The 12,857-nt window shown below is 42.2% G+C and overlaps 1 protein-coding gene across 7 annotated transcripts in view; it reads left to right on the plus strand.

Moving 5' to 3' along the window:
- MAP3K4 (mitogen-activated protein kinase kinase kinase 4) overlaps window positions 1-12,857 on the plus strand; it is a 218,890-nt gene that overhangs the window by 87,515 nt on the left and 118,518 nt on the right. For all 7 annotated transcript variants that reach the window (XM_040350607.1, XM_040350609.1, XM_040350606.1 and 4 more), the window contains 3 exons: window positions 1,510-1,767; window positions 3,736-3,882; window positions 9,745-9,902. In XM_040350607.1, the coding sequence (XP_040206541.1) occupies window positions 1,510-1,767; window positions 3,736-3,882; window positions 9,745-9,902 (563 nt within the window). The remainder of the gene's footprint in view (window positions 1-1,509; window positions 1,768-3,735; window positions 3,883-9,744; window positions 9,903-12,857) is intronic.

Here is a 12,857-nt window from a genome sequence, read left to right on the forward strand (position 1 = left end):
CTTCAGGACTGCCCTGTCTTCTTCCTGCTGCTGAGCTTCTGCCGCTGTGAGAGTGAACAGTTTCTGGGCTCAGCTCTACTAAAGATTATCTGATGGGAACGTGCCCTCTCTTGCCCTTTCCTCTACGGAGTAAAAGTCTTTCACTGATTACTCTGCATGTTAGACGATCTGTGAATGGGGGAGGGAAGCCTGTGCCTGATCAGACTTTCCATTCACAGGTGGTTGTGCAGGCAGTGTAATCCGTAAGGCTTCATTCACACTTGTGCGACTTCTCTTGTGACTTTGGACACAGTTGCATGACAAGTCACAGCCCATGTATTGCAATGGCAAATCTAGATGACTTAAAGTGGAGGTTCCATAAAAAAAAACAATTTTGCTTTAAACTGTAGCTTACGACTAAAAAAGGAAAAAAAAAAGATTTTTTTTTTACTCATCTGGAAATGCCTGTTGCTTTGCGGTCCCACGAAATCTGCCTTTGAAACCACCTAGGATTCTGACATCATCTCCCTCTAATGCTCCTGGGAAATGTGTGTCATCATTTCCCAGGATGCAGTGCGCTGTCCAATTATCACTCCCCATCCAGGACTTCCAGGAAGTAAGTGCCTGTAGGCTTCACAATGCCCACAAGCAAAATGACAACGGTGTAGATATAGTTTTATAAACTATCTTTTTTGAATATCTATGCAGATCAGCGGCGGATTGTAAAATAGTAAGTGACCGGATTTATATTATAAAAACGCAGGATGAAAGGACATGCATTTAAAAAATGCTAATTGTGGTTGGAACTCCGCTTTAAGGTTGTAGTAATTTAAAAAAAAGTTTCTGCACTACTTTGATGCAAATTTCAATGTGACAATTGTGCAACAGCCAAAACTGTATCCATGTTGCACCCATCCAAAGTCACAATGTAAAGTCACAGTGGAGATTACACGACATTGGAGTCACACAAGTGTGTGATTGGAGCCTAAAATAACTTTTTCTTGGTGATGAAAAGGGCAGGAGGGGCGTGTCTGTCAGATCATCCTTGGCGCAAGCTGAGCCCAGAGACCCGAAGCTGTTAATCCCGACCATGCCAGAAGGTCAGCAGCAGGAAAAAGGACAAGGCATCCCTACAGTAATTTTTATAATCTAAACTAGATCTTTAATTATCCACCTGTTTGGAAAAATAAAAAGGGGAGGTTGATTGTTTGTTTGCTTTAGAATATTTGTATTTTTGATCATTTTTTTATATATTTATATATATATATATATATATATATATATATATATATATATATAATATATATTCTTTATGCCTAATGCAGTTCTTTAGGCTACACATGCAAGATCTGATGCACTGGGTCTAAATAACTGAACCACTTCTGGTTGGGGTAGGCTGTAGGTGGAAAACCAGTTAGAGTTTGTAATCAGCTGCCACTGAAATAAAACTGATCATATATTCCAATCTTCTAAATACAGTTATTGAAAGGTTAATAATGTAATTACATTTTTGTCTCCATATGGGTTTAGTCTTCAGAATTTCCCGACCTCATGTTGTGTTCAGATTACTTGCCTGACTTGCTGAAGAAATCGTCTAATTCGCTGCAAAACTCAGAACCCTCATGCGACCCTGTGTCACTAGAAGAGCTGAGGGCCATGGACTTACCGTCATTTGAACCAGCCTTCTTGGTCCTGTGCCGTGTCCTTTTAAATGTAATTCATGAGTGTCTCAAATTGAGATTGGAACAGAGGCCTGCAGGGGAACCATCACTTCTAAGCATTAAACAGGTTGGTATTAAGTGGAGGGGGATATTTTGCTCCTTGGTTTTGTGTAGAAATGCAGATTAAAGGTTAATATTGGCAAAATGGCAACAAGTACCAGGTAGTGTCCGTACAGATTGTCCACTACTGCGCATGTTTGAGATCTTGCTGCCATATTGTCACCATATTTCTGACATCACAGTGTGACAGTGGTATACAGCGCATTTGCAGTAGTGTGATATTTCTAAGGTCGTTACTGCACCTAATCCCAACTCCATATTGTGAAGTCAAACCTGGTGGTAAATGCGCATGCGCAGTAATGTACAGTCTGTACTGGTAGTACTGTGCAAGCACGGATCTTTGCAGCTATGTTGATTTTTTAATTGCAGTCGGCATGAAATGAAGGCGCTGTGCATGCATACTGCTGATCCAGAGGTGTGGAATGAAGAGTGGTAAATGTGGTGGCTCGAATCACACATGCGTTAGGCACAACAAGGAGCCTGGAATAGAGCCACAGGCACTGAATATATGGAGGCCACTGAACTCGCCCCACCCTCTCCACACCCCTTCTCTTACTCCATGCCTGCAGGCCTCCCTCCTGCTCTCTCCACACATGAATGCCCCCTTTTACTACCGTATATCTGCATGCATCCTCTTTTTACCAGCAAGCTCTCATTCCACATCTGCGCAAAGCACCCCCCACACACACTTTGCACCTTCTTGCCCTCACCCCACCCCCTATCTTCACTACAGGTCCACCGATATATCAGCCGATATTTGGCAATTTTTGATAAATCGGCATCGGCCGATTATTATCAAAATTAGGCCGATATTTTACTCTGACCACGTTCCACCTCCCTTCTCCACACTCAGCGGCTTTGGCAGCATCAAGCGCCATGCAGAGTGTGTGATACTGACAAGTAACAGAGATGAGAGAGAGAGGAGCTGTCAGAAATTGAGTTTGGGGTGGGGGTGGGCCTAGCAGCTACAGCCAATGGGATGGTATCTGGGTGGGCTGCTACGTGTATGTCGCCCTGCCCCCTTTCCTAAGCCGCTCAATTATTGGCTGGTGTAATATAGCTGCAGGGTCCTGCCCACATCAAGCTCAATTCTGATCTCTCTCTCTCCCCCCCCCCCCCCCTCTCTCTCTCTCCGTGTTACTTGTCAGTTTCACACAGTTACTCAGCTCAGTGTGAAACCTGTTAGTGCCAAACCAGTGCCTCCTGCCAGTGCCAATCAGTTCCAACTGGCACTGCCAATCAGTGCCATCTGTTAGTTCCAAACCAGTACCACCTGCCAGTGTCATCTGTCGGTTCCAAACCGGTGCCATCTGCCAGTTCCAAGCTAGTGCCATCTGTACTGAGGACATTAAGTGTGTGCTACATTGACAGGAGCAAGCACGAAGGAGTGGAGTGGGTGAGGGTTTTTTTTTTGTTTTTTATCGGCCACAAAAATCGGCATCGTATATCGGCCACGGCTGCCCCAATTTCTAAATATCGGCATCGGCCCGAGAAAACCCCATATCGGTCGACCTCTAATCTCCATCCTCCTACTTTCACTCCCTGCTCCCATCTGCACATACCTTCAATCGCAACCCTCACTACAGTATGTCTTTCCCTGCTCTCACCACCATGCCTGCAAGTAAGCACCCCCCCCTGCTCTCCACCTTCCCTTTACACCCTCTTCCTGCTCTCGCAATCATGCCTGTACCTCAACACCAACTGACCCCTATCCCCATTCCTAACCCCCCAACCGTCATGCTCCCCTGGCCTGCTCTCGCCATAATACCTACACCCATTCTCTAACCAACACTACTCGTGCCCACCTATCTCCCCCCCCACACAAACACATTTGTTAGTCTTGAGTGTAAAATGAGGGAATTTGATCTCCACATTTACTACTGACTGGATAACTGTCTATAAGTGATGGCATTAGAATTATGCTGTGTCCATATTATGCTGAATAATAATGCAAAATTGTGTTTTCTGAAAATAGTTAGTAAGAGAGTGCAAAGAAGTGCTGAAAGGAGGACTGCTGATGAAGCAATACTACCAGTTTATGTTGAGAGAGGTGCTGGATGACTTTCAAAAGCTTGATTGTTACACTGATGCTTTTGAGGAAGATCTGCATAAAATGTTAATGGTAAGTGTTTTTGCACTTTTATGTGTTTTTTTAAAATTGAAAAGAACCAGTCACTTTTGAGGCTGTGGTGGTTGTCAGGTTTTATTTTTGATTCCAGCCACCTACTCATTAATGAGTAGAAATGAAAACAACTGAGGCCAACACCCCTGGTAGTTATCAGTGATACTCCTAAATGCAGAGTTTATTACTCTTTGGCAGCCATAACGATTTGTCATAGAACAGTTTGTTTAATTATATATAATGAAATAGAACTTAGATTTGCAGAAATGGTAGGTAATGCTGGAGTAGATAAACAAATAATCTTCCTGGGAACAGCAAGTGGGGCGATATTATCTCCATTGAGCTACATTTTTCTACACACCACTGCAGATGTAGGCCCCTTTCACAATGCCAGACCGTTTAGATCCGCCTGTCAGTGTTTCCGGCGGACCTGAACTGAATAGATGCCTCTCTATTGAGCGTCGGATATCCGCTGACATCCGATCCGCTAAAATCAGACGGGTGGTGATACGTTGCCATCCGTCCATGGCGGAATGTGTGAAATCTGATGAAAACTGACATGCTGTCCGTTTTCGTCCGATCTCTCCATAGGAGACAGCGGTGCTCGACAAGCCCCTCCCCGCTAAGTGAGCAGAGAGAGACCTGTCATCTGCCGGCTCAGCGGAAATCAACGGAGAGATCTCCCTCTGAGCTGATGGACCGCTGAAAGCAGATTCCGCCCTGTGTGGAAAGGGGCCGTATAGTATGAACCGAGCACATAGAAAACAATCATTGTCTATGTGCCCTGTTCACACGATACATGTGTGGTAGTGTGTAGAAAAATACGGCTCAATGAATATGGTGTTAACCTGCCTTCAGTCTTGCAGAATTTGCACTGTTATCTTGGACTCTGTTCACTGATATGTTTTCCTCTCACTGCAGAAGCTTGTTTCATTTTACATAATCTTGTTTAGCTTGTTTAACAGCAACCCTGATATAACATGCATTAGCTAAAACATTTGCACATTAGGACATGATTAAATGAATTGGACGCCCAAAAATCATTATGGCTTAATCCATAAAGTAAAGCAAAGTGCAGGTACCCAAAGCTGCCAAATTAAAACGTATCATTCATTTGTTTATTTTAAAGTGTAAAGTCAGCAAAAGCTTTTTTTCTTTCTCTGCATTTTGAAATGTGTGGGGAAGAATCAGAACTGCTGTTGGGTTTTTAATGCTATCTTGGACTCCATTAGGGAGTTCTCTTGTTGCTTATTGTTGCTGCACTTGTGTTTTTTTTTTCCCCAGACAAGATATGAAGGAGGATCACCAACAGAAACACAGACCACAATAAAAAGTTGACAGGGGGTTTAAACCTTCCGTTTTATTGGAAAGAACCAAAAAGGCAATTTTAGTTCTGTCAGTAATTCTGTTCCCTCATTTTCTGACTAATAAAAACATTGCCATGCAAAAGCAAGTGAGGAGAAATTCCTGGATAGCTTTCCCTTGAGTCCTGTATAGTGGTGTAAACCCAACAAGGGTTCTAATCTTTCTGCACTCTATACAAAGCAACGTTTAGGCCAAACATACACTTAAAGGGGTTGTAAAGGTAAAAAAAAAATCCTAAATAGCTTCCTTTACCTTAGTGCAGTCCTCCTTCACTTACCTCATGCTTCGATTTTGCTTTTAAATGTCCTTATTTCTTCTGAGAAATCCTCACTTCCTGTTCTTCTGTCTGTAACTCCACACAGTAATGCAAGGCTTTCTCCCTGGTGTGGAGTGTCATGCTCGACCCCCTCCCTTGGACTACAGGAGAGTCAGGACGCCCACTAACACACAGCTCCTTTCTCTATCTGCAACGTAGAGAGCGTCCGGACTCTCCAGTAGTCCAAGGGAGGGGGCGAAGCTTTTTAGGATTTTTTTTTTTACCATTACATCCCCTTTAAGTACAGTAAATACGATATGATAAGCAGCAATGAGTTTTTGCACTTTTAGATTTTAACCCTAAATATTCTACACATTTGCAATTGGACGCTATATATTCCTGTTGGGAAAAAAAAAATTCTGTAGTTTGATTGCCCTTACATTTTTATCATTGTGCTAGGTGATGAAGTAAACCTGTCAGTATACAGTTGGTAATGACAGGCTCCAGCATGACCTTCTTCAGCCTGAATACCCGGAAATCCTGGGTTGCTCTAGCTGGCCAGTTTTGACTGTAGCCTGTAGTGTTCAGTACTGGCCCTTCCCCTTGTTTCTGTTGGCCAGTAGCACTATCAGTCATGGGCTGGTGGAAACATTCATGAGTCCTTTTTCTCTTTAATGAACTTTAAAGCAGAGTGCCACCCATGATTTGTCTCCTCCTGATTTGTCCCCCCACCCCACCCCCTTAATTACATTTGGCACCTTTCGGGGGGAGTGGATACCTGTCCCTACTTCCGGGAGTCTGTGCCACAATGCATTATGTTAGCATCTCGTCTCCTCCCTCCTCCTTCCCCCGCCACCACACCAGTAGGAGAGCGCAGGGGTGCCTTGCACATGCGCAGTAGGGACCCAGGCTGGCAGCTGTAATGCTGCACTACCAGGCTCCCTTACCTGCAATGGCGGCGGCAGCACCCGACAGCTGATGGAAACATCAGCTGCGGTTCTGACATTGCTGGACTCTAGGACAGGTGGGTGTCCTACTATTAAAAGTCAGCAGCTGCAGTATGTGTAGCTGCTGGCTTTTTATATTTTTGCAGGGGTGGGCGGACCTTCTCTTTAACGTTCATAAAGCTTATTGCCACCGCAGCTGATGTAACATTTAAAACCATGTATCAATATAGAATAAAAAGAAAATAAATCGGTGCAAAAATGACAAATGAACCCCTGTATAGCAGCTGAACACCAGGGTCAATAATCACAAAATCCCTGTAGAGAAACAAATACAGATGGTGCAGCGCTCAAATAAAATAATAAAAGATGATTAGAAAGTCCATAAAATCGCAGTACACCTCCAGTGAGTGCCAATGTAGACAGACAGATGACTGTGTAGGTAACTTCACACGTGCTTGACACACATCCACCACCACATGAAATGGCCTCTCACCTCACCACCTGGACCTTTTGATTATGGAGGGTCAAATGCGCTTTATGTGTGAATATCAGCAAATCCAACAGTAGTAGAGACGTCACAGAGAAACCGATAGGTCATCCCAGGTCATGTAATAAACAAATGCCAAAACATAGTGCTCTCCATTTGGATAAACGATTTAATCGTAATAAAAGATAAAAAACACTCACAATGAAGGCACCACGATCGGTGCCGATGTATACAGCGTGTATATTGAGCAAAGTGATAGCCGCGGGTGACGTCACAACGCTCCTTCCGTATGCGTTACATCCTCTATGGGCGGGGACTTCTTCAGCGGTGAAGTCCCCGCCCATAGAGGACGTAACGCGTATGGTAGGAGCATTGTGACGTCACCCACGGCTATCACTTTGCTCAATATACACGCTGTATACATCGGCACCGATCGTTATGCCTTCATTGTGAGTGTTTTTTGGCATTTGTTTATTACATGACCTGGGATGACCTATCGGTTTCTCTGTGACGTCTCTACTACTGTTGGATTTGTTGATATTCACACATAAAGCGCATTTGACCCTCCATAATCAAAAGGTCCAGGTGGTGAGGTGAGAGGCCATATCATGTGGTGGTGGATGTGTGTCAAGCACGTGTGAAGTTACCTACACAGTCATCTGTCTGTCTACATTGGCACTCACTGGAGGTGTACTGCGATTTTATGGACTTTCTAATCATCTTTTATTATTTTATTTGAGCGCTGCACCATCTGTATTTGTTTCATGTATCAATATATCTTAATACGGAAAATGCTATTTATTAGCTATAGTAAAAATGTGATTACAGCAGTCACAGAAGCAGCATGCTGCGCACCCCTAAACCGGAACAAGCTGGCTCATGTACAGGTACAGTGCCTTTGCGAAAGTATTCGGCCCCCTTGAACTTTGCAACCCTTTGCCAAATTTCAGGCTTCAAGCATAAAGATATAAAACTGTAATTTTTTTTGAAGAATCAACAAGTGGGACACAATCATGAAGTGGAACAAAATTTATTGGATATTTCAAACTTTTTTAACAAATAAAAAACTGAAAAATTGGGCGTGGAAAATGATTCAGCCCCTTTACTTTCAGTGCAGCAAACTCTCTCCAGAAGTTCAGCCAGGATCTCTGAATGATCCAATGTTGACCTAAATGACTAATGATGATAAATAGAATCCACCTGTGTGTAATCAAGTCTCTGTATAAATGCACCTGCACTGTGATAGTCTCAGAGGTCCATTTAAAGCGCAGAGAGCATCATGAAGAACAAGGAACACACCAGGCAGGTCCGAGATACTGTTGTGGAGAAGTTTAAAGCCGGATTTGGATACAAAAAGATTTCCCAAGCTTTAAATATCCCAAGGAGCACTGTGCAAGCAATAATATTGAAATGGAAGGAGTATCAGACCACTGCAAATCTACGAAGACCTGGCCGTCCCTCTAAACCTTCAGCTCATAGAAGGAGAAGACTGATCAGAGATGCAGCCAAGAGGCCCATGATCACTCTGGATGAACTGCAGAGATCTACAGCTGAGGTGGGAGACTCTGTCCATAGGACAACAATCAGTCGTATACTGCACAAATCTGGCCTTTATGGAAGAGTGGCAAGAAGAAAGCAATTTCTTAGAGATATCCATGAAAAGTGTTGTTTAAAGTTTGCCACAAGCCACCTGGGAGACACACCAAACATGTGGAAGAAGGTGCTCTGGTCAGATGAAACCAAAATCGAACTTTTTGGCAACAATGTAAAACGTTATGTTTGGCGTAAAAGCAACACCGCTCATCACCCTGAACACACCATCCCCACTGTCAAACATGGTGGTGGCAGCATCATGGTTTGGGCCTGCTTTTCTTCAGCAGGGACAGGGAAGATGGTTAAAATTGATGGGAAGATGGATGGATCCAAATACAGGACCATTCTGGAAGAAAACCTGATGGAGTCTGCAAAAGACCTGAGACTGGGACGGAGATTTGTCTTCCAACAAGACAATGATCCAAAACATAAAGCAAAATCTACAATTGAATGATTTTACAAATTAACACATCCAGGTGTTAGAATGGCCAAGTCAAAGTCCAGACCTGAATCCAATCGAGAATCTGTGGAAAGAACTGAAAACTGCTGTTCACAAACGCTCTCCATCCAACCTCACTGAGCTCGAGCGGTTTTGCTAGGAGGAATGGGCAAAAATTTCAGTCTCTCGATGTGCAAAACTGATAAAGACATACCCCAAGCGACTTACAGCTGTAATCGCAGCAAAAAGGTGGCGCTAAAAGTATTAACTTAAGGGGGCTGAATAATTTTGCACGCCAAATTTTTCAGTTTTTTATTTGTTAAAGTTTGAAATATCCAATAAATTTCATTCCACTTTATGATTGTGTCCCACTTGTTGATTCTTCCAAAAAAATTACAGTTTTATATCTTTAGGTTTAAAGCCTGAAATGTGGCAAAAGGTCACAAAGTTCAAGTTGGCCGAATACTTTCGCAAGGCACTGTATGTGATCCATCCTGCCCGTGCCGCCCATCTGCAATAATGTACTGCAGGCGGCCTGGAAGCAATTAAATAAATGCAAGGAGTTGTTTGCATTGTCTCTGAATTTTAATAGATAAACGTGTATGCAATGTTTTTTTGTTGAAAAGCATGTGAAGATACAGTATAGATACATATTGATCTGTACGTTTTTTTTGTTTTTTTTTTTGTGATTTTTGTGATTATTTTATATTTGCATTGCATTTTCTTATCTGCAAATTATAATTAAACCGTTTTTTGTCTTTTTTTTGTCCTTTAGGTGTACTTTGACTACATGCGTAGTTGGATCCAGATGTTGCAGCAGTTACCTCAAGCTTCCCATAGCCTGAAAAACCTTTTGGAGGAAGAATGGAATTTCACCAAAGAAATTACTCCTTATATAAGAGGAGGAGAAGCTCAGGCTGGAAAACTTTTTTGGTATTCGCATGTTTTTATGTTGCTTTTCTTTTTATATATATATATATATATATATATAAACTGACGACCTTGGCATGCAGAAGATGGGGTTCTGTACTTTTTTTTGTTGGGAACAGGAGTAGAATAATCCTTTTATCGTTTTCCATTTAAATGTGAAATATTGCGTATAAATATATCAGACTTTCACACAGCCAGCAGGTAAAGCTTTGAACTTAATTTCACATTTTCCAGTTTCTACTTCTCACCTGTGATAGTAAAGCCTGGTGTTTGCAAAGCATAGTAACTTAAATTAAAAATTACACAAACAAATAAATGAGTAATTTTATATACTCGTGGTGCTTTTAGTACTGGAACCTTCAGATTCTGTTTTCTACTTGGAAGATGATCCTCAAGCGCTGTGTTGTAACGCTGTGAGAAATAATTTGAGCCCTTGGGATATTGCTACAATTTATATGAATTGGATCCTAACCACTTTCTTACTGGGCACTTATATCCCCTTCCTGCACAGGGCAATTTTCAGCTTTCAGTGCTGTAGCACTTTGAATGACAATTGCGTGGTCATGCAACACTGTACCCAAACAACATTTTAATATTTTTTTTTTCGCACAAATAGAGCTTTATTGTGGTAGCATGTAATCACCACTGGGTTTTAAATTTTTTGCTAAAGAAACAAAAAAAAGACAAAGTTTAAAGATTTTGTTTTAAAATTTGTTTGTTATAAAATCTTGCAAACAGGTAATTTTTCTCCTTTACTGATGAGGCTGCACTGATGGGCACGGATAAGGCGGCACGGATGAGGCATCACTGATGGGGCGTCACTGATAGGTGGCACTGATTGGCAGCGTTGGTGGGCAATGTTATGGCAGATGTTCCCTGTAACAGAAGCCAGTTACCAGCTTTTTTCTTTTCTCTTCATGCTATTAGCGTAAGGAGAAAAAAAGCCAATAACTGGCTTTTGTTTACTTCCGTGATCAGCTGTCATTGGCTGACAGGCAGCTCATCACTTGGTAAAGGGCCGCTGTCATTGGCCCTTTACCCTGATCTGTGATCAGCCGAGTCCAAAGGACTCAACGATCACAGAGCTCGCTGCAGGGGGCGTGCGAACAGCGGGAACACAGGAGGATTGTCTATAGATGCCTTCCCGGAACTGAAAGACCACGCTGTAGCGGTCTTTTGGCTATAGCGTGGGTGGAAAGTGGTTAAATATAAAATGAAAGACCACACACATTCGCACTACCATTATTTAACTAAACTGAAGTGGTTTAAAGTGGCAATAAACCCAAAAGCAAAAAATTTATTATATTGCCACTTACCAACTCTTGGATGTGGTGGTTGCATTAGTTTTATTTTTTGGCCTTTTTTTTTTTCTTTCACCTAGTGATCCAGCATTTAGCATATTTCCTGTTTTAGGGTGTCTTCAATCTGGGTAATAAAGCACATCACAGATGAAAAAAAAGATTTCCCATCACACTTACCAACTAGTCTGCAAAACAACCAAATTGACCCTATCTTAACAGTTTACATTAAAAATTACTTTTGTTTGCAAATATATGCATAATCCACAGTGCTCACGCTAAGGGACCGCTGTATATACTGTGGTCTTAACAAATTTCCAGAGCCTTCATAGTAGGAGCACATATAAGAATAGATAGATCAAGGGCAGGTATGCCTGGAGGAAGCCCATCCCTCCTTAAAGGTACAGGGGATGCATGGGACACCCAGCAAAAGCACAATGGCAGCAAAGGCATCCTGTACCCAATTCAACCAACTGTACAAAAAAGTGGCAACCACCCCAATCCTTTAACTGGCCTTTGCAGCAATTTGCACATTGAAGGGCAACTCTCATCACAGACAAACAACTGTGGACACTGTGGAAATTTAGAGCTAGGACCACATACCACAGGCAGAGGTCCCTTGCCATGGGCACTGCGGTTTGCGCATATAAGAGCTGTTTCTGGCCAGCTCAGTAGATTGCTTTAAAAAAAAAAAGGACTGGATTATTTCCTAAATGTACACAATATAACTGGATACTAACATTTATAGCTAAAGTTGAGCCTTTTTTTATACGATAAAGTAAAAAAGCAGACACATTTGGGCATGGGCATTTTTAGTCTGGGGGAAGAAGAGTGTTAGACTAGCAGATTTGGATAGACTTTATTACATATTGAAGCTGAACTCCAGCTAACACTTTATAAGCAGTTACAGCTATTGTTATTTATGTAAAACTCTTGTCCCAAAAAGAAAAAGTTGATCATTGTAAGGACCCCTGTTGATGTCGAATGGTTTGTGTCAGTTCTCTAACTACTACTATATCTAAACGGCTTGGCCCATTAAATTAAGTTGAAAATAAGACTCACTGGCTGGAACACCCAGTAAAAATTAAAACAAGCGGTCACCACAAAGTGGTTGTGAACCTTTCCATATACCCAGTGAAGTCACTAGCCTAAGGTGATACACAGAGATTAAAGCAATCCTCCTACATAAGTTGTACCTGTTTATCTTCAGCACTCTTTTCTGCAGCTGTTCAATGTTCAGAATTTAAAAGTTACTCTGCAGAGCTCAGTGAGAGCTGATTGGAGGGAAATTACATACCCCCCCTTCACACAGCACACAGGAACCGAGCTGAGGCTGTCAGTCAGAGGCTGTGTGCTGGAGATCCCTCCCCTGTCACTTTTTTACTTGGTGCCAGGTGAGCTTGTCAGAAATAAATGTTGCAGATAAAGAGTATCAAGGCAGCAGACAGTACACACGATTGGTTCGTCTGATGAAAACGGTCTGATGGACCGTTTTCATCAGACGAACCGATCGTGTGTGGGCCCCATCAGTTTTTTTCCCATCGGTGAAAAAACTTAGAACCTGTTTTAAAATTATTTGATGGTTAAAAAACCATTTAAAAAAAAAACGATCGTCTGTGGGGAAATCCATCAGTTAAAAATCAACGCATGCTCAGAATGA

This window comes from Rana temporaria, chromosome 4 (assembly GCF_905171775.1).
Source record: "Rana temporaria chromosome 4, aRanTem1.1, whole genome shotgun sequence".
Taxonomy (NCBI): domain Eukaryota; kingdom Metazoa; phylum Chordata; class Amphibia; order Anura; family Ranidae; genus Rana; species Rana temporaria.